The 23,200-nt window shown below is 36.7% G+C and overlaps 1 protein-coding gene across 1 annotated transcript; it reads left to right on the top strand.

The window, feature by feature from the left end:
- On the top strand, nt 1-4,442 carry KLHL9 (kelch like family member 9). Its single transcript, XM_004047868.5, has one exon. The coding sequence runs from the start codon at nt 600-602 to the stop codon at nt 2,451-2,453; it is 1,854 nt and encodes a 617-aa protein (XP_004047916.1). The 5' UTR covers nt 1-599; the 3' UTR covers nt 2,454-4,442.
- Nucleotides 4,443-23,200: the final 18,758 nt, after the last annotated feature.

The following is a 23,200-nucleotide window of genomic DNA, read 5'->3' on the forward strand; positions in this document are numbered from 1 at the left end:
CGAGGTCTGGAGGCCGCGCAGCCGCAGTAGCCGCTACGGCCGCTCCCACCCCGGGGTATCCTGGGACTAGGCTTTTCCGGAAGGAGCGGCTCGGCGTCGGGGCTAGGCCGGTATTCTAGGCCCAAGCGCAGGCCCAGGCCTGTGTTCCCGGCCCTTGCTCAAAGACAGGCCGGTGGCCACTGCGACACTCTAGGTACAGCGGAGGGCGCAGCGGGCCGTTCGCTGAGGTGTCCGGACCCGCCGCCGAGCGGGCCGTGTAGCCACAGTACGTGGCGGCGCCTCTTCCTTGCCCGAAGCGGAACTGCTGAAGGAGCGGCAGCGCAGGCCGGACGAGGTGAACCAGGTCATTTAACCGCCTTCAGGTGATGAATCATCTGTCTAATAATCAGATTTGAGGTCCACAGCCCTTTGTGGTCCTGCTACAGGGCGATTTTCAGTGGATGACTGACTGGCGTGGCCTGAGGGGTGCCGCAGTGACTGCCTTCCCTTGATAAGGAAACGAGCTTTCTGTTCTTTCTGGACACCTCGCTGCCTGTAAAACATTCCGGTTATAACTTCTTTATCCGGCTTGCATCTCTGTGCAAGAGGAAAGCTTTCACATGAAAGTGTCCCTTGGTAACGGCGAAATGGGCGTCTCTGCCCATTTGCAGCCTTGTAAGGCAGGAACCACACGTTTTTTTACCAGCAATACTCACAGTTCGGTGGTACTGCAAGGCTTTGATCAGCTTAGAATAGAAGGATTGCTTTGTGATGTGACCCTGGTACCAGGTGATGGAGATGAAATCTTCCCTGTTCACAGAGCTATGATGGCGTCTGCTAGTGATTATTTCAAAGCCATGTTCACAGGTGGAATGAAAGAACAAGATTTGATGTGCATTAAGCTTCATGGGGTGAACAAGGTTGGTCTGAAGAAAATTATTGATTTTATTTATACTGCAAAACTTTCTCTTAATATGGACAATCTTCAGGACACACTTGAAGCTGCTAGCTTTTTACAAATATTACCCGTTTTGGATTTCTGTAAAGTATTTCTTATATCAGGAGTCTCTTTGGATAACTGTGTTGAGGTTGGACGAATTGCTAACACCTACAATCTTATAGAAGTGGATAAATATGTTAATAATTTCATCCTGAAGAACTTTCCTGCTTTATTGAGTACTGGGGAGTTTCTAAAACTCCCTTTTGAACGGCTTGCATTTGTGCTTTCCAGTAATAGTCTTAAGCACTGTACCGAACTTGAACTCTTTAAGGCAGCCTGTCGCTGGCTAAGGTTGGAAGACCCTCGGATGGATTATGCTGCAAAGTTAATGAAGAATATTCGATTTCCACTGATGACACCACAGGATCTCATCAATTACGTGCAGACAGTAGATTTCATGAGAACAGACAATACCTGCGTGAATTTGCTTTTGGAAGCTAGCAATTACCAAATGATGCCATATATGCAGCCAGTGATGCAGTCAGATAGAACTGCCATTCGATCTGACTCCACTCACTTGGTTACATTAGGAGGAGTTTTGAGGCAGCAGCTGGTTGTCAGTAAAGAATTACGGATGTATGATGAAAGGGCACAAGAATGGAGATCTTTAGCCCCAATGGATGCTCCCCGTTACCAGCATGGTATTGCTGTCATTGGAAACTTTCTTTATGTAGTTGGTGGTCAGAGTAATTATGATACAAAAGGAAAAACTGCTGTTGATACAGTTTTCAGATTTGATCCTCGGTATAATAAATGGATGCAGGTTGCATCATTAAATGAAAAGCGCACATTCTTTCACTTGAGTGCCCTCAAAGGACATTTGTATGCAGTTGGTGGGCGCAGTGCAGCTGGTGAACTGGCCACAGTAGAATGTTACAACCCAAGAATGAATGAGTGGAGCTATGTTGCAAAAATGAGTGAACCCCACTATGGTCATGCTGGAACAGTATATGGAGGCTTAATGTATATTTCAGGAGGAATTACCCATGACACTTTCCAAAATGAGCTCATGTGTTTTGACCCAGATACAGATAAATGGATGCAAAAGGCTCCAATGACTACAGTCAGAGGTCTGCATTGCATGTGTACAGTTGGAGATAAGCTCTATGTCATTGGTGGCAATCACTTCAGAGGAACAAGTGATTATGATGATGTTCTAAGCTGTGAATACTATTCACCAACCCTTGACCAGTGGACCCCAATTGCCGCCATGTTAAGAGGCCAAAGTGATGTTGGAGTTGCCGTCTTTGAAAATAAAATCTATGTTGTTGGTGGATATTCTTGGAATAATCGTTGTATGGTAGAAATTGTCCAGAAATATGACCCAGAAAAAGATGAGTGGCATAAAGTTTTTGATCTTCCAGAGTCACTTGGTGGCATTCGAGCCTGTACACTCACAGTTTTTCCACCTGAAGAAAACCCTGGGTCACCTTCTAGAGAATCACCTCTTTCAGCACCTTCAGATCATTCTTAGGTCTAAGGTGTAACACCTTTGCAGTACATCATGTGTGATCTAATACTTCCCCTTCAGTTGTATCTTCTTACAGTGATTGGTACAGTTATTAGATATAAAGGTAACTGATGTTATTCGTCTTGTATGGCTTTTAGTATGTTTATCAAGTGGCTAACAAATGCATTCTGAAAATGTATTTAACATAGCTGTTTTAACAAATGAAAAAAAGACGTAGAAAAATGTTTAGATGTCTTTTTGTGATGTTATATAAAATTGTAGATGACTGTGGTAAATGTGTAATTATGTCCATTATGCTTCAAAGTTGAGTTTTCATCTTTGACTCCAAAATGTCAGAGGGAGGCCGCTCTAAACTAAAAATAACGAAAGGTTGCCAAGTATTAATACTAGTTACCTCCCTCTTTTCATAGTTTTTGACATGTCTGTCAACTTACTCGATTGTGTGGTTGCATTCAGAATATTTGAAGTTTCTTACGTAGACACAAATAATAAAAATATTAACTAGGAAAAAACAGTATAGCACCAAGCCAGTATTTGGTATCTCTCTAGAGCGAGCAAGAGAGGGAGAGAGGAGGAAAAAATACACATAATACAAACATACATGCATGCACACATACATACATATGTATACACACACATAATTTGAAAACTGATTGGCACTTCAACGATGCTGAAATTGTTTTTAAATTGAAGTTTCTTTCTTCCACAAAGCAGCCGTTTCTATTCAAATGGAAATTCAGTACCAGAGAATAAATGTCTATGTAGTCATACTGAATTTAGATAGATAAGGGCTACAGCATACTAAATCAACAACCAAATTTGTCATGTGACTAAACCGTTACTTCAGATGAAGCTTACATTACTGTTTTCTGCTTGTGTATTTTCTGTAGAGTACTTTTACACAGATTGGTAAAGTTCAGGTTTCAGAGAACTGCTTTTGTGCAGAAAATTTAGGTTCTTTTTTCCACCTTTTTGGTCAGTAAAACTTAATGAAAAAAGCAAAGAAAAAAATATTCTGAACAAAGCTATAGGGTTTTAAGTTCAGCCTCCCAACTTAGTCATCCTAACATGATTATTTTGTGATTTGGGGTGCTTGCCCTGGTGCTGTTCCAGTCCATGTGCATCCTGAGCTGTGTGATCTGCCTCGAGGCTATGATCTGAGCAAGCAGGAGATAACATTTTCTTCTGCATCAAGTGAGGAAAAATGTGCTTTTGGCCATGTCTCAAAGACAGGACCAACTTCAGATTCCCAAAGAAGCCAGCTACAGAGCCTCTGGAACACTATGGTCTTACAAGCAGTACTAAAATCAACCCTCAGCCTCTTCAGTGCCAAAGGTATCCCTATTGGTTGAGAACCACATGGTAATTTTTAATGGGACTTTTATCAGCAAATGGAGTTACAGGAATTCTCTGTAATGAGTGATTCTGAAGAGGTACTTTCCTGGAATAGTTGTCTACCTGAAGAAAAAAATTTTATATATACATTGTGTGTGTGTGTAATACACACACACACAACCCCGTATACCTGGAAGATTGTCAGCATGTAAATCAGGAACAACTTTCTCCTTATTGACAATCCCATAATAAAACTCAGGAACCAAGGCAAAATGAATTGGCTTCTAGGGGTCTGAACCTTACTGCCCATACAAGTGTTGATTCATTTTAATGCTGTTTATGATTTCTGCATTGGCAGAAATTTTCATACTTTCTATGTTTTTTTTTAATTACTCAGTTTTTTATTACTAAAAATAGCACATTTGAGTACATTTGAAAAGTAGAAAAATTAGAAATTATTAACTTTATTGAATAAGCAAGAAGTGCATCCTAATCCTTTGATTATTAATGAGGTTGAATATTTGTGTGCTATGGGTAGCTGTGTTTCTTCGATCAAATGTTCCTGTCCTTTTGCCCTTCTGTTATCTGTTGGAGTTGCTTTGTTTTTCGTATCAAGTTATAGGATCTCTTTATATAATAAATGTAATTTAACTTGCATTTGCTTGCATTTATTTCTTCCCTCAATCTGTTGTAGTTTTACAAAGGCAACGCTGTTCAGTTAATTTTTGAGATCAAATTTGTCTTTTTTTTTTTTTTTGAGACAGGGTCTCACTGTTGTGCAGTCTGGAGTGCAATGGCACGATGTGTGCTCACTGAAACCTCTGCCTCTCATGGTCAGGCGATTCTCCCACCTCAGCCTCCCGATTAGCTGGGATTACAGGCATGTACCACCAAGCCTGGCTAATTCTGTATTTTTAGTAGAGATGGGGTTAGGGGATAATTTTGATATGGTTTATTTTTTATGTAGTATTTCAGTGCTTATTCTGACATATCAAGGTGATACTGCCCTGCCTCTATTTTGTACAAGCTTTTCCTTTTATTGAAAAAAAGTACTTTTTATTACGTCTTATGTCTGAACCTGGTGCTTCCTATTGAAATAAGTATTGCTTTACCAGGTAAACTGCTCTATCTACATCCACCACCTCCAGCTTCACACACCCTGCCTCTCATTTTTTTACTTTCCCGTATTCTGCAGTTGACAGTTCTCTTGGTAATCATACAGGTAGCTGACTAATGCTATCCTAATACAGGTTGAGCAGCCCTAATCCAAAAATCCAAATTGCCCCAAAATTTAAAACTTTTTGAGGGCCAACAGGATGCCACAAGTAGAAAATTCCACACCAGAGCTCATGTGACAGGTTACACTCAAAACACAGTGAAGACTTGTTTCATGCACAACATTATTAAGACTATTATAATTACCTTCAGACTACGTGTCTGAAACGTGAAATATAACCGAAGTTTTAAGTAATATTGTTTAGACTTGGGTCCCTCCCCCAGGATACGTCATGTACGTGCAAATATTCCAAAATCCAAAACACTTCTGGTCCCAAGCATTTCAGATAAGGGGTATTCAACCTGTACTGCTCATTAAACCTGGAGCTTCTTATAGAGAGAAATTTTAGGTGGTTGAAATGATTAAATGGAAAGAGACTTATTTTCATAAACTGGTAATTTTTTAAAGAAAGTTCAGACTGGAAAAATATTTAGAGGATAAAAACTAAAAGCACACAAAGCATTCTGTTTTAGTTTTTCGGAAAGTATTAAAAAATTAACATTTGTTAGCTTTTTTGATATGTCTATTATAGAACATACAGGAAAATAAAAGCAAACTAATTTATCAGTGATTCCATATGTTGATAATTTCTATTAATAGTATATTATATATATATATACGTACATATGTGCAGGCATTTGTCAAATATTTTTCAAGTATGCCAGACCTTAGGCTGAAAGCTGGATAATGAAAATAAATCCACCTTCCAAAGACTCCTATTATCATGACTTTCTCTTATTTTTTAAAAAGCTGTATATATTAAAAAATCATAAGGTTTTTTTTCCTAATTATCAAATGCACATGTATTTAGAAAAACAGATTCCATTTTTATTCAGATAAATCCAAACTTAAATTTCTTTCCCACTTGCTTACAGTAATATTTATGTAGTTGGCCTGCAAAGCAAACACATTTCACTCATGTTCAGATTTTTGTAATCAAAATTATTTTGTTCTCACTATAAAGGCAGTAAGCTCCTACAGGACATTTTAAAACTACATAAATGTGCCATCCCCAGCTCAACCGATTATAAACAACTGCTGAAAGATTGTGGGGTAAGTTTAACTCTCTAAAACTTCAGCTTTGTCATACATCTATCAGGTTGGGTGTGATCATTAATAATTCTATTTATATCAGATTTGTAAGGAAATAATATAAAGCGATTAGCATAAGATATGCACAAAAGCAGTGAATGATAGTACTAACAAAGTTGGGATTTTATAATTTTTGACTTTTGCTTCAACTTAATGATTTTCAGGCTATTGTTCTTTGAAAGTGTTCAGTGTCTATACAATATTTCATTCCATGAACATGCCAAATTATTCCATTTCCTTATGTGTAGCTATTTAAATGTCTACCATAAATTTTCACCATAATAAAGCAAGATGTAATATTCTTACATAAAACTTTGCCCATATCTACTACCCTATGATAAATGCTAAGTAAAATTGGAATCATATAGTGTTAGCTTTTTTAGGGTCTTAAAAAATATTTCCAGGATTATACCATATGCATTTTTAGCAGAACTGTGTTCAGTAACTATTTCAAAGGAAATCTTTGCAGTTCTAGTTATTTCACTGTTTGGATTTACATATCTTTAATTACTAGTTACAATTTCTTGTTCATTGAGCATGTGTATTTTTCATACATAAATCATTTGCTCCTGTCTTTTGCTTTAATTGTCCTATTTGCTATAAATACTTTTTTATACTCTACTTTTTTATTCAATTTAATATGATCAAGTATGTTCGTCTTTTTTGTATGTTGACCTTTCGGTGATATTTTTGTTTTTTTTAATTTGGGGTGTGTGTGTGTGTGGTGGTGGTGGTGGTTGTTATATAGTACTGATGTGGTATTACTTGTTCTTGATCCTATAGCTCTACAGCTTTGTGATTACTAGTTCTTGACATGTTAGGGTGGCATTTACTGCTTGTCTCCTGTTCAAGTAGCTTTTCTTTTTAGTTAAAATGAGAATGAGATTTTCCTTAAAATTAATAAAATTACCTTTTTATATTGAGATTAATCATTCATTTTTTTTTTTTTTGAGATGGGGTCTCGCTATGTTGACCAGGCTGTTCTTGAACTCCTGGTCTCCAGTGATCCTCCTATTTTGGCCTCCCAAAGGGCTAGAATTACAGGTGTGAGCCACTGCAACTGGGTGTATTAAGATTAATCTTTATTCTCTATTTACAGCAAGTATTTGCCCACTTGTGTTCTGTGAGCAAAGAAATCAGTGTTTTTCCTTTGTAACGTAGCACAATTAGTTTTTTTGTGATTTTAATGCTTTCTTGAATAATTTTTTTATCATTAGGTGGCATAATTATCCCAGTATTTTATGTTGTTATTATTGATACAACTTTCTACCAAACTTTTGGCATAAAATCTAATGTATTTTTCAAATTACCTAATTTTTCCATAACCACTTTTTGAATATCTTCATTTCCTTGCTGAATTTTTATGCTTTAAAAAAAATCATAAAATCTTATAGGCAATCAATTTAGAGTATTTTTCTTCACTTCCAATGATCTTTTTTCAAGTTAAGTTGTCTTTGGTATATACGTGTGTGTGTGTGTGTGTGTGTGTGTGTGTGTGTGTGTATTTCTGCTTTGAATGGGATTTCGTTATGTTATATTCTGAACTCTTGGTAGAAGTAGGAAATGTGTGGTTTTAGCATAATGGTTTTCTGTCTACCGACTCTCATTGATTCTTCAGTTTTTTGGGTCAATTCTCATATTTTCACCTTAACTAACCATTATCTGCATATTATAAAAGCCAATTTCATATTATTAGTTTAATATGAAACATTAAAGCATGGTTCATACTTCCAGCAAAATTATAGTAGTGACCGAGGAATTGTGTCTTATGCGTAATTTTAATAGGGGTAATTCTAGTTTTAGGATTCCTTTGTTACAAGGAAATATCCTTGATCTTGTTCACGAAGTTCCTCATTAATTATGAGTCTTAAAAAATTAGGGTTGTATATCTTCATTACAAATGATTTCTGTACCAGCTGATCCAAATTTTTCTTAGTACCATCCATGGGCTGAAAGAAAGGCTATTTCTTTGCTGTGTGAACAGTGTGTCATTAACTACCCATTTCTTCATTTATTTAGTAAAATTTATTGAGATGATAATTTTTCTCATGTCAAATACTGAAAAAGAGTCTGTTTTTTAATTGTTTTCAACTGTTGGGTTAGAAAGGACTCTTACATATCGCTGAGTGCATTGTCAATTGGTTTACAGTTTAGAATGCAATTTGGCAAAAGTAGTAAAATGATCTTTCAAGTTTCATACCTTTTGGACAGTAAGTATATTTCTAGAATTAATAAGTGACAGAAAATAGGCCAGAAATAGTCATCTCAGCATGATACTATTATTTGCTTCCTAATATGACCACATTAGACCTTCCATTAAAATACTTTTAAATGGATTTTTAAAGATTCTTCCCACCTTAATTTTGATACTTTATCTGCATCCTCTAGTATTCAATTGTTGAGCATATATTTGAATGGCTGGATGATGATTAGAATAAAAGACTTAGATATTCATTAAGGATGACTGAACACATAACTGTTGAATTGTGTACCTGAGCCAAATGCACTAGTACACAGAATAGGTCGTTCCTCTGTAACAGTCTCAGAGCAACTGCTTTCCAGGGGCTAATGTTATTCTGCCATCTACTGGTTAAAATTAAAAAAGTCTTGTTTAGCTAGATTACAGAAAATATATCTCCTTTATCAAAACAACAGTAATAACAAAACCCAGAAATTTTTATAGCACATGTGAAAGTTCAAAGTTGGCAGCTTATATAAATTACATAAGTGAATATTAAAAACTTTTGGTAATTTTTGGGGTATGGTAGATCAAAGAGAAGAATTATTTTTTATATTACTTAAAAATACAGATTTAAATAGCTATGACCTTTATTTTATTTATAAATTCATATACATTTAATTTTAAAATCTGCAACATTTCATCTGGATTCTAAGCATTCATACCCACTACTTGCTTTTTCCTTTGAGTGGATTCCCCATACCATTTTTATTTTTAGTTTTTAGCAGACAGCCTCATCACAAAGACATGTATAGAGTAAATCTTTTCCACAGCAGAAAGGATGTAATATGCATTATATCCAGTTATAAGTAAATATGAGAACCTCATAATATTTAAGAAATTTTTATATTGGTTTGCTCATTTGGGTATGAGGATCAAATCATGACTGCTATAGCCACATAATTTTCACCCCGGCCAGCCAGACACATATACATAAGCATATACATGTGTTTGATGTAAAACAGCTTTTGGACCAGCTGATCCAAATTTTTCTTAGCGCCACCCATGGGCTCAAAGTCTATTTCTTGACTATGTGAACAGTAAGAATGGCATCAACTACCCATTTCCTCATTCTCCATGTTATTGTCTCAGAACAAAATATTCTCTTACACCAAGCATTTTTTCCCTCAAGATGGATGTGTATAACAACAAGTGATCTCTTAATAGTGCCTCCTGAAGGATATCAAGAGTGCACATATCTTTTCTACATAGAACTGAAGGAGCAAGATTAGATTTCGTGCAATCTTAGAACAAGATGTGTATAAAGTTGTTGACAGCAACTAAGTAACCCAAACTTCAGAAGTTTCGTTGTCTAGAGCCCCTTCTCCAATTGTAAGTCCAAAGAATATGTCTAGCCCTTTACTGGTCCATCTTCCAAAAGGCTATTACAATACAGCCTTACAATCTCTTATAATGGAAGTTTATCATTTTTTTGCCTCATTTCACCCGAGTGCCAGTCAACAGAGTACATGTTTGTATGTGGTGGGGATGGGAGACAGGTCTAACTTCTACTGATTCAAACAGCTTTATCTTACTTAGGGAGTATACTTTATCACTTAGAAGTCAAAACATTCTTCCAGCCAGGAATTAGTGATCCATTAAAACTTATTTCTAATTCATGTCAAATCATGAACCAAAACATACTCAGTATAAAAACCTAATCTGAGTCAGTGTAATGTTTATTTCTTCCTACTAAGCAGTGTTTACTTCAATTTTTTATTACTCTCCATCTTTCTCCAGATAAGAAAATCACAGATTTCACAAAACCTTTCGTACATGTATATACACATACTCGAAGACATCAATTAATTCAAAGATTAAGGAAAAAGAGTTTTTGTTTTGCTTTTGTTTTTTTTTGTTGTTGTTGTTGTTTGTTTTTTGAGATAGAGTTTCACTCCTGTCACCCAGGTTGGAGTATAGTGGTGTGATCCTGGCTCACTGCAATGTCCGCCTCCCCAGTTCAAGCGATTCTCCTGCCTCAGCCTCCTGAGTAGCTGGCATTGCAGGCGCCTGCCACCACCCCTGGCTAATTTTTGTATTTTTAGTAGAGACGGAGTTTCACCATGTTAGCCAGGCTGGTCTCGAACTCCTGACCTCAGATGATCTGCCTGCCTGGGCCTCCCAAAGTGCTGGGATTACAGGCGTGAGCCACCGCCCCCAGCCAGAAAAACAATTTTCTAATTTTCAAGGCTGGCTCTCCATTAATAATCTCTCCGATGCCCTGGACTAGCTATACTTTATCCTGCAAGGGGAATAAGTTATGGATTCCATTGGTATGTCTACTTTGTTCACTTCTTGGGCTGCAATATCTACACTTCCCATTCACCCTTACCACTTACCTAGTAGATAGTCTAGCCACTTACAACAGGTTCATGGCTACTATTTGGGAATGCCTGTATGAGATCAAGGAGATCCATTGAAACTCAGCCCCCAAATCCAAAGCCACTTTCCTTTTGATATCTGTAGTTTCATCATCTATCATAACCATGCCTACTCATCATCTGTAAAACACCCTTTCTACATTAAGGGATACTCACATGAATTCTAGTTGTGGTTGTTTTAAAATATATTCACAAATTTTCTCATACTCTTTCCTTTCCTCCTTTTGACTATGTGTTGGATTTAGTGATTCCCATCTAATGAATACAATGAAACAATGGTGTTTAAATTATAGACTAGGTCATAAAAAATTGTGTACTTCCTCCATGTTTATCTCTCTTCTATCACTTCCTGTAATACAAGCCAGCTGCCATGTTGTGAGCACATACCACATAGCTCCATGGAGATGCCCATGTGACTGTGATGAAGAGCTAAGACTTCCTGTCAGTGGCCGTGTGAGTGACCCATGTTAGAAACAGATCCACCAGCCCAAATAGAACCTTCAGACAACTGCAGCCCCAGCTGGCATCTTGACTGCAACTCATGAGAGATTCTAAGCCCACCGAAGCTGCTCTTGAATTATTGATTCACAAAAACTGTTAGGTAATAAATGTGTGTTGTCTTAAACCACTGAGTTTTTGATTAATTATGCATCAATGGAAAACCAAATCACCAATGCAGGCAACATAATGTAAATTTCAAGCCTCCCTTGTAGATAGGACATGGGAACAAAAAAAGACTTGCCAATCTGGAGCACCTGCATGAGCTTTTGATCCTAATGTGTCCACAAGAAGATATAGGCTCTACGTGGTGTTTCTGTATTTGTTGGCTGAGTTGGTGGCTTTCTATAGTGGGAAGTTCAGGTTTTAGGAAAAGAAATGGCATCAGAGAATGGAAGTTCCTTCTAGTTCTTACTAGAGCAGCATCATCAACAGTGGGTTTTTATATCTGGACAGTTCTCTGGTTTAATTTTTGATATTTTTATCTGGAGGCTTAGTCTAGAGCTTGTTTCTATGGCATCCCAAAAATTCAGCAGGCACCACATCTTAACACCTCTGTTTAGTCATCAGTCTCACATTCAGCTTTACTCTTTACTACAACCTAATAAATACCTTCCAAACCTATTACCTATCTCGTTGGGCACAATAACTATGTCCTAATGGGTCCACTTCCCACCTTTCTAACCAGTATGTGCAAGCAAACCCCAACCTGGTTTTCAAAGGGCAGCTGTAAGAGCTTTTCTAATATGTATTTGGTGACATCAATTCACTGCTTAAAACATCTCAATATTTCTAATGATCATTTCTGTGAATCATAATCCCATAATTGCTTGCAAAGCCTTTTACAATACAACACCTGCTTCCTATTCTAACTTCTGCTTTCTCCCTCCTTCCCTTCTACTTCTACATATTTCTAAACCTTCTTCACTGTTTGCTCCTGCATGCGCCCTCTGGCCGCTACACATTCACATCTGCTGTTCCCTGTTTCTGACCCTTTGAGCATCACACATTTACTTGGTTAACTCCCACAGATCCTTGAGATGCCAGCTTAGCAGTTGCTTCTCCTGGATGTTTTCCCTGACAGAAACAAGTCCTACACGCTTCCAGAATCTGATACTTTCCCTGTCACAGTCATTAGCATTACTTTAATTAAATGCTCACTTGCCCACATCCCACCAGACTGGAAGCTCTGTCATTCCCTGAAAGCAAAGAATGTGTCTACTTTCTTTCATTGTAACTGGCACCATCCACAGAGCCAGCAAATAAAAGGTATTTGCTACTTATTTGAAGTTTCAAGGTGGATGATTCTGTATTTCACTTTAGTTTCTAGTTCATGCAACTGCTGAAACTGAATCAACGGTCATCAGATATGACTTATCTAAGAAACATAAGTAAAACTGAATTCACTTCAGCTGGTGTAATCTATGTGAATTGTTCATCTCCTTCATGGCCCTAGGATTCCTACCTACCTACTTATTGTTTAGAGCTGTCTTCTCAGGAAGAGTGCTCCACTGAAGAAAATAAAGTCTTTATTTAACTTACCAATATTTTCACAATGGCAAGTAAATTGCCTGGAGCAGAGATATTTAAAACGATTTATGAATAAATAGAATTAATGTTCCTTTTGGATTTGAAAGCAGATTAAAGGTTTAAGGACACTTTGTACCTCTTTGAGGGTTTGAGTAAGACCTGACTTTTACTGTAAAGATTTAAGTACCCGCTCCATCCTCACCAAACAATAGAAACCAGAAGGCAAAGCTGACCATATTTATAAACAATAAATTTTGAAAATATAGCAATTATCGTTGGATAAATTTTAATTATTACAAGCTAAAAAAGTAATTTCTCCCTATTCAAAAGTACAATTTTGCCAGGTGCAGTGACTCATGCCTGCAACCCCAGCATTTGGGAAGCTAAGGTGAATGGATAACTTGAGGTCAGGAGTTCAAGACCAGCCTGGCCAACATGGCAAAAACCTGTCTCTACTGAAAATACAAAAATTAGCTGGGCATGGTGGTGCATGCCTGTAATCCCAGCTACTTGGGAGGCTGAGGCATGAGAATCGCTTGAACCCGGGAGGCGGAGGTTGCAGTGAACAGAGATTCTGCCACTGCACTCCAGCCTGGGTGACAGAGTGAGACTGTCAAAAACAAACAAACAAAAAAGTACAATTTCTTATTATTGAAACACAGCCTTACAAAAATGACTCAATATATCGATAAATGAAGCAGAAAGGAAAGTCTTTGAATTGAATGAATATTTACAAGCTCGAAGCCACATAATTAGTAGATGAGACCCAATTGACTGATACTGGGTCTAAATCTAAGTTTCCTTTCCAACCTCCTGGGATTTCCGATGAGCCTATTAACACAGAGAAAGCATTTATTGATTTTCCTTTCTTAATTTGCAGTCTGACAATGTCCCAGGCACAACAGATGTGTTCTTTCTTTCTCACTTAGAGACTGATTGCTTGTGAATACTCCTTCACAGCCAGGCTGGAGTCCTCCTGCTCAATGTCTCTTTGATTTCCTATACCCAAACAGGTCTCCAGAAATTCTAGCTACTGATCAAGCCCAGTGAGGAATTTCAGTTCTTTGTGCTGAAAACGTTGGAGATCTGCTGGATCATCTCATGAAGAACACTGGTAGCCTGAGCCTTTTGGAATTTGGTGCCATGCGGCTGCTCTAGGGGAAACTTAAAAAACATTCTTGTTCTTCAGACAGGAAGAAAAGAAAGATTCTCCCAATTTGGTGCAGAACTTTGAAGGTCACCTATTTATGGCAGCCCATGGCTCTGGGCTAGGCCACAGCTAAGGCTGCAGAGAGAACTGCAGAATATCATCCTCAGTGTCACTAGGGAAGAGGTTGGCCGGGTCATTGGTGGGATGCAGCTGGCTAGGCCATTTGAGTCTTTAGCCACCTGTCTCAGCACTTTCTTGTTGTGAGATTCTTACATAACCAGATTAGGGTTTTCAGTTTTCGTACTTACCTCAACTTTATTTCTACTTTGTTCACTTTCTCTTCTATTTATGGGTCTCAGATAATGTCATGACCTCAACACTTCTTTTGTATTATGACAATGGAAATTAAACACACTCAGAAAATGGCAAAACTCTCAATCTAATAGGAAATACCCATCCAAATGAGGCTCAATGTTGAAATAACAACCTATCTGAGTCTCAATTTATGTCTCTTTTAAAATTCTAATAAATATACTTAGAGGTTTGATCTTGGACATTTTTACTTCTTAAACTGCACTGAAATACGTGTTTCCTCACCTCTCTGCATTTCTCTTTTAAGTGGCTAATACACTAGGTTTGATTTCTTCCACCTTTCTTTACAAGAGCCACAGCTTATAATCTGTAGATAACGGTGGCATAAAACTCAAAAACCCAGGGTTAAGTCATCCAGTTGTCTTTGTTCTGTCACTAAAAATGTCTTTACTGCATATATGTGACAGACAATAGGCTTGGCAATTTAACAGATAAGTAAAACAAGATGATGACTACCCTCCATGGATTCAAAGAATGGCATTTAAGACATGATTGTGATTAATTAAACACTAGCATGCTCAGTGCAGCCAAGAGGAAGAACTGAAAGCTAATGAAGAGGGAAATTGGGAGGCAGTAGAAACTGCCACTTTGTGACAACATCTGTGGCTCCTGGGAGCTTAAACAACATCAGATTTTCCTTTCCTCTTCTGCAAAATTGAGACAATTTTAATAGTTGTCACATACGAAATTGCAAAGATGAAATAAAGTTTGCAAATTACTGGCTGAGAATCTGAACATGGTAAATGATAGTTACCTTTAATTTCAATGTAATAAATAACATAATCCTGTGTATAGTCCACATTTAACCAAATCCAGACAAGAGAAGCTTTGATTGCAGCTCCCCTGACATTCCTGAGGTCTAACATGTTGATGTCCCTCAAATTGAAACTCTAGGAAAGGGGACTGTCTGTAAAACTGTGAAGGAGCAGAGCCCAGGTTCCCATTGTCAGAGTAATGCCTTGCACAGAGGAAAAATTGTACAGCCCCCATGAAGCTTGTTCCAGGGAACCAGTGTCTCAGCAAGTTGCGATAGAAAATGGCTGCTCTGTGAATAGTATAAATGAATAAAATAATCCCTTTACTCAGATTCAGTTAGTTTCAAATCACCATTGATGATTATTTTTAGGCCCAAGTAAAAAATATTTTGTAAACCATTTTCCTAGCCTTTACAACTCTCTAACTCAACCCTAAAAAAAAAAGGTGATTTGAAACTAACTGAATATAGTATTATATAAATAGTTACCTATATATACAGAATATACACTTACATATTTATATATACATATTTAAATACATATAAATAAGTAAATATTGTGATGTATTTAATAACATACAATATATGTTATATGCTATATTGTATATGTGTATATATAACATATCGTATATGTTATAATTCTATATAAAGTATTGAAGTATATATATTAAAATATATAAATGTATACATATTTTTATACATTATATTTACATATGGATTTTTAAATGTACAAAAACATATATAAGATATATAAATATATATTCATTTTTTTTTTTGACAAAAGTCTCACTCTTTTGTTCAGGCTGGACTGCAGTGCTGCTGTCATACCTCACTACATCCTCGAACTCCTGGGCCCAAGTGATCCTCCCACCTTGGCCTCCCAAATAGCTGAGACTATAGGTGTGCACTACCACACCTGGCTAATTTTTTATTTTTTGGTAGAGATGGCGTCTCCTTCTGTTGACCAGGCTGGTAAATCCTGGCCTCAAGTAATCTTCCTGCCTTGGCCTTCCAAAGTGCTGGCATTATAGACCTGAGCCACCACGCCAGGCCTATATATTCTTTATGTATATTTAAATACATATGCTTAAATTATGTATACTTATATATTTAATAATATACAAATTTAATATATTTTTAATATGTTAAGTATAATTTAATAAGCATATATTAAATTATATGAGATTGTAAAAGCATATAATACTTAAAGCTGTATATACTTAAGTATACATAATTATATTTACACATATTAAATACAAAACATAATCTAAAAATGTAATGTATATTTAATGTAAGTATATAAACTTATGTTACATAAAATTTAAGTATATACAAGCATATATATACATATATATATTTCTGGAGGGAAGGGGATTGGAAATGGGACTATCTTGATTTTCAGCCATGGAAAAATCACAATACTTTGCTGATTCTGATGGCTGCCACACTCTCCCTTCCCCCCTACTTACTGGAGGATCCCATTCTTTCATTTCTGTATGACATTAGTTTCCTCCCTCCCCAGTGTAGAAATCCCAGGGTGCTCTCCTCATTCACTCACCATTAACCTGCACTGCCATTCATACAGCTGCTTCCTGTTCCATTGTAATTTCTGGCTGTCAATTTTCCCATAAGAGTACAAAGCCATCAACTGAAAGCAAAAGTTGAGTGAGAGTTCTAGGTTTTTCAGAAACATCCAAATCACTGGCCTGTTTTCTTTTGTTTTTGTTTTTTTTTTTACTTCCCTCCTGGTGAATAGTTTTGGAAAAGAAGGAATATCCCCATTACAATAATGTAACCATCCCTGTGGAAAAAGGAAATAGAATGCAAGATCCATTTTACTCTGGAGGCCGTTAAAATATTTACAGAGGATGAGAGCCACCTACTGGCAAAGACGTGCACCAAGTCTATGGAGGGCAGGCTTTTCTGTTCTGTAAAGAATATGTAACAAACATGCACGTTGTGCACATGTACCCTAAAACTTAAAGTATAATAATAAAAAAAAAATAAAAAATAAAAAAAGAATTCTGTTCCCTTGAAGGAGATTTTCGTTCATTTGTAAAACGCCATCTTTCTCGGAAAGAATTAACCCTAATATTGGAAGAAGCCCATTTTCTTAGCTTTTGTATCACAGAGAGACAAAACACTCCCAGATTCAGGAAGCACATGTTCTTTGAACAATGGGCAGCTATGTGGAGAGAGAAAGGGTCAGAACGTGTCCCTTGCCTCCAGCCTCTTGACTTGTCCCTCCCTCTATGTTTTGTGCTAGACTGGGAATCAGTACAACCTGCCAATGTAGGTGTAGAACTACAAGGGAAATCAAGAAAAATCTCCTGGTTAAGGTACATTAGCTCTTTCTTAATAGTAAGTTGCTAATTTTACACATTCACTCCTTAGGTCATGTCCCAACTTTATAATTAAAACATTTTCTGTTATTTTCAATGATGACTCAACTTGCATCCCTTGTGCTTTTTACTCAGTAGTAAGAGAGCAAAGACATTTGTAACGGAATCAGAGGATACAATTCTTGCCAAATGATATCAAGAGAAGGTATCTATTTGTGTAGAATTTGGGAAGTATTAAAGTGATCTGCAAATAGTGTAATTGAAGAAGTTAATCAGGAGTGTGTGTGAGAATTACTTAGATAGTAGGAAGAGGCTTCAATTTAGGAGGAATTTCTTATCCTTTGCTCAGGTTACAGACCCAACCTTCGGATTGCACTTTTCAAATGGGAGAGGAGAGAAACTGGGAAATTCAGTTATATTTCACAATATGTCTCTTGTCTCGTTCTTTTACCACTGAATGTGGGGTACTCAGTTTAGGAGCAGGGGAAAATATTAAAAAGTTTAATATACCTGGTTCTCTCTCTTCCTCTCTCTGTTTGTATGATTGTTTAATGACTTTCAAATATTAAGTCCCCTTTAATTCTTGGTTATTTTCTATACTGCTTATTTCTTTAATGTGATTTTCCTTTTTGTTGCTTGTCATTTCAGTGGGCAAAAATTGTACGCATATTATCATCCTACCCTAAAAAATCTCTGTGGCCATATCCTGATCATATTCAGAAGTTAATTTTTTATATATTCTAAAGTATTGGAGAACTGAGGTGAGGTGGTGGCTGAGCTGGCAGCAAGGGGCATTGTCATAACCTGCCTCACACAGTTCCCTGCCTGTGCAGTGCCCCTGGAGAAGGACACATAGAACCTTGGTTTCTGCCCTGAATTCCTTAGAGGAGATACAGGAAGTTGTGGCACAGTGCCACCTGGAGACAGCTAGGTTTTGTGAGATCAAGGATCCAAAGTGAATATGGTCATGCCTGGACTCTCCCTGCCTGGCAAGTTCAGTACTGCAAAGGTTAAGTACTTGAAGTTAAATACTGCTAGGCACAAAAACATAGTCAATAGAGAGAATCTTCCCCATGTGATTATACCCAACGTGTTGGTAAAGAATGCAGAAGCTCATCTGTGCCCCTGTTCAGGTGCTTCTGTGTTCTGATTCCTCTAGGAAGAGACTACACTAGGCTCAGGACTCTTCATTTGTTGAAAAAAGCAGAGCCCACATTATGAAACATGAAGAAGAAAAAGGCAAGCAGCAGCTTTAGAACGTGGAAGGAAGAGAGAGATACTTAACACATTGACTGGAAGAGCAGCAGGTCCTCAGGAGATGGAGCAATACCAATGAGAGCACTGAATCAACTACTTAAGATTATTCTGATCAGAGAGAAGATTAAAGTGGATGCTGAAACCACAGAGTGTTCCCATGGAGACATGGCCAACGTCAGTGTCCCCACCATGGATAACACTGATACCACAGCAGCCTGAGAGTATTGGAAGGGACAAGGGTTACTCCAGTGTCCGCTGCAAACTTCTGTTTCCTCCCTAGGACCCAGCAAGTGCAGGGAAAGTTAGGCATAGGGCCAATGCAATCCGAGGCATGTCATAATTCGGGTCATAATGCAGCCTGATTTAAAGATAAAACAAATGAAACAACAATTAAACAAAAGGGATACAGCAGTTATTTGAGTAGAATTAACAGTAACTGGGTCAGAGACATCCCAGCAGGACTGATATAGGTAATGTTTGTTTTGAAGAATCACAGTTTCTAATGACAGCGAAGATCTTTGCCAAAATGTACTAGTTTATTTATTTAACTTAGTTATTTGGAAAGAGGACATTGGTCGGTCAATTCTCCTTTAGCTTTTTTTCCAGTGGGTGCATTCTGCACTCAGTTGGCACAGTTAAAGTTAGAATTTGGACACTTTCTGAGGATGAGGGTCCAAAAAACAAGAAAAGTACATCCTTCATTTCTGATAAAATAATAATGCTTTTATCATTTTATCAATTAATGCTGATTTTAGTGATATATTTATTTCATTGCTACAGTTTCATTTTATGATTTGTAATTGTATGGGGTTAGAAATTAAGTAAAATCAACCACAGTAGGCAGCTGGGCCGAGTGTAGAGGTAAAGCCAAATTCTCCTTGGTAAGAAGCTCTTCAAAACCTTTCACTTCTGTGCAGGAAGTGCATAATATTCTCTCATCTTGGTCATATAAAAGGTCTTTTCAGCGCTCAAAATTCAACTATTGGATGGAAAGACAGAAAAGAGATTCTTCTCTGGACTCTATCAGTACACAAGATGAATTTCGGTCTGGGCTGGAGGTGAGAAACAGTGTTATCATCATTTGGAATAAAAACAACAGGCTGGACAGAAGGTCTCCTGTGGAATTAGTGAGGTCCTGAAGGAGATGAGACAGGCCTGATATGGTTGTACCATCAGTAGAATAAAAATTGCTGGGTGCTTTCTGTATATTCTTAAGCTCACAAAAAAGCTCAAGAGTTAAAAATAAATAAGATTCCAAGGGTCTACAACTGATAGATTAATAGTTATTTTACCATATTTGATTGCAGAAATCATTCATTAAACTTTAGACTTTGTTTTTCAGTTGGGAGGAAAAATCCACTCCCTTTTAACTTTTTAAACAATGTTCTACTTAGAATTTAGTCAGTAAGTTCCATTGACTTGTAACACACACCTGTTGCCTTTGTTCATATCTATTCTTCATTTGTCTAACAGACCCTTTCACACAAGCCAATTATCTCAAGTCCCCATAAGGTTTTCACATTGCATCATTGGCATGTTCAGAATAGTTTATCCCTCCAGATTGTTATTCTTCTCCAAAGTGTTATATAATGAGTGTAATACAAATAGGTTTATTGAAAGAATCAAATTGATTTTTTAAAGTTTCCATTTTTTCATTTTTATATTTTTAATTGACAAATAATAATTGTATATATTCATGGACTATATAGTGATGCTTCAATGCTGATAATATATAGTGATCAGATCAGAGTAATTAGCATATCCATCATTTCAAACATTTATCATTTCTTTGTGTTGGGAACAGTCACTGTCCTCCTTCTAACTAATAATATATAATATATTATTGCTACAGTGGTATAAAATACTAGACCTTAGCCTCTTACATAGCTGTAATTTTGTATCCTTTAACAAATCTCCCCCTATCCATCCCATCCTCCTACCCCTTCCAGGCTACAGTATCCTCTGTTCTACTTTTACTTCTATTAGATCAACGTTTCTTTAGCTTCCATGTAAGAGTGAAAACATGCAGTATTTAATTTTCTGTTCCTGGCTCATTTCTCTAAACATAATGTCCTCCAGTTCCATCCATGTTGCCACAAATGACAGGATTTTATTCCTTTTTATAGCTAAATAATATTCCATTGTGCAAATATACCACATTTTCTTTATCCATTTATTTGTTGTTGGGGAATAGATTCCATGTCTTGGCTATTGGAAATAATGTTGCAATAAACATAAGGGAGCAGATGCCTCTTAGATATAATGATTTCCTTTTCTTTGGATAAATGCCTAGTACCGGGATTGGTGCAACATACAGATGTTCTATTTGTAGTTTTTTAAAGAACCTCCACACTGTTCTCCATAGTGGCTGTACTAGTTAACATTCCAATCAATATTGTGTAATAGTTTCATTTTATCCACATCGATGCCAGCATTTGTTATTTTTTGTTTTTTGTTTTGAAAATAGCCATTCTGAGGTGGGATGATAATTCATTGTGATTTCAATTTGCATTTCCATGATGATAGTGATGTTGATCAGTTTTTCACATATTTGTTGGTCATTTCTATGTCTTCTTTTGAGAAATGTCTGTTCAGATCATTTGCCTATTGCATAATCAGATTATTATTATTATTATTATTTTGCTTTGAGATGTTTGAGTTCCTTGTATATTCTAGATATTAGCCCTCTGTTGTATGACTGGTTTTGAAACATTTTCTCCACTCTGTAGGTTGTCACTCTATTGATTGTTTCTTTTGTTTTTTGATATAATCTGATTTGTTTATTTTTGCTTTCGTTGCCTGTACTATTGTGGTCTGACTTATAAAATCTTTTCCCAGACTTCTCCTATGTTTTCTTCTAGTACTTTTAAAGTTTCAGGTATTAGGTTTATGTCTCTCTTCCATTTTGAGTTTTTTTTTTTTGTATAGTGTGAGAGGAGGGGGTCTAATTTCATTCTTGTGCATATGGGTATTCAGTTTTCCCAGCATCATTTATTGAAGATACTATCCTTTCCTCAGTGAGTATTCTTGGCACTTTAATTAAAAATCAGTTGTTATTGATATGTGGATTAATTTTCCTGTTCTCTATTCTGTTGTATTTGTCTATGTGTCTGTTTTTATGTCAGTACCATGGTGTGTTGATTACTACAGCTTTGTAGTATATTTTGAGGTCCAGTAGTGTGATATCGCCAGTGTAGTTCTTTTTGCTCAGGATTGCCTCGGCTATTCAGGGTCTTTCATGATTCCATACAAATTTTAGTATCTTTTTTTCTATGAAGATTATTATTGGCATTTTGATAGGGATTGCATTAAATCTTTAGATTGCTTTGGGCAGTATGGACATTTTAACAATATTAATTATTTCAACCTATGAGCATGGAATGTTTTTCTATTTGTATCCTCTTCAATTTCTTTTATTTGTGTTTTCTAGCTTTCCTTGTAGAGGTCTTTTACCTCCTTGGTTAAATTTATTCCTAGGCATTTTATTAATTTTTGTGTAGCTATTGAAAATCAGGTAACTTCTTGATTTATTTTTTAGCTAGTTTGTTTTGTGTGTGTAGAAACACTATTGATTTTGTATGTTAATTTTGTGTCTTGAAATGTTACTGAAATTGTTTATCAGTTCTAAGAGTTTTTTAGTAAATTCTTTAGGCTTTTCTATATATAAGAAAATGTCATCTGCAAACAGAGACAATTTGACTCCCTCCTTTCTAACCTGGATGCCCTGCACACAGGTCCTGTGACTCAGAAACCACTCCTTGAGCTGCCTCTGTCAAACTCATCCTCAGGCTGGCTGAGCAGCTTTCTGCCTATATTCTGGGCCTGAGTTACTATTTTTAAAGACCTTAGAATAATGGATAGTCCAAAAAAAGCATTCAAAGAAACTCAATAATATATTTTTATATTATGATTATTATTACTACCCAGATTAAGAGCAGAATCTTTGGGGTCATCTAACACTCTCTTTTAAATTCTAGGTTTTCAGAAGCAATCTTTTCATTGCCTGAGTGGATTTATTAACTAAGTAGAGAACTCAGCCAAGGCTAATTATATGCCTTATCCTACCAGAGAGGGTTGGTGTCATACTAACTAGGGTCTGATTGTCTGTCGCTTGAGAGGTGATTGGTGTCACTGTTCATTTCTCTCCTCAGAGCCAGTCACATGTGGACGTACAGTTAGATTAAAGGAATAAGTTCTAATGTTTGATAGCAGTTGTTAAAGTTAACAACAATGTATTATATATTTCCAAATAGCTAGAAGAGAGGATCTGAAGTGTTCCCAACACAAAGAAATGATAAATGCTCAAGGCAATGGATTTCCTAAATATCCTGACTTGATCACTTACGACTTATGCATGTTTCAAAATAGCACATATATCCCATAAATATGTACAAATATTGTGTATCAATCAAAAATTAAAAATGTGTACTATAATACTATGCAAAAAAATAAAAATGTGGATTAACTCACAGAAAAGTCAGATGGCTGGTCTTGCAAAGCTGAGGGCAGTTTATACATTCAGCA

Source organism: Gorilla gorilla, chromosome 13 (genome assembly GCF_029281585.2).
Source record: "Gorilla gorilla gorilla isolate KB3781 chromosome 13, NHGRI_mGorGor1-v2.1_pri, whole genome shotgun sequence".
NCBI lineage: Eukaryota > Metazoa > Chordata > Mammalia > Primates > Hominidae > Gorilla > Gorilla gorilla.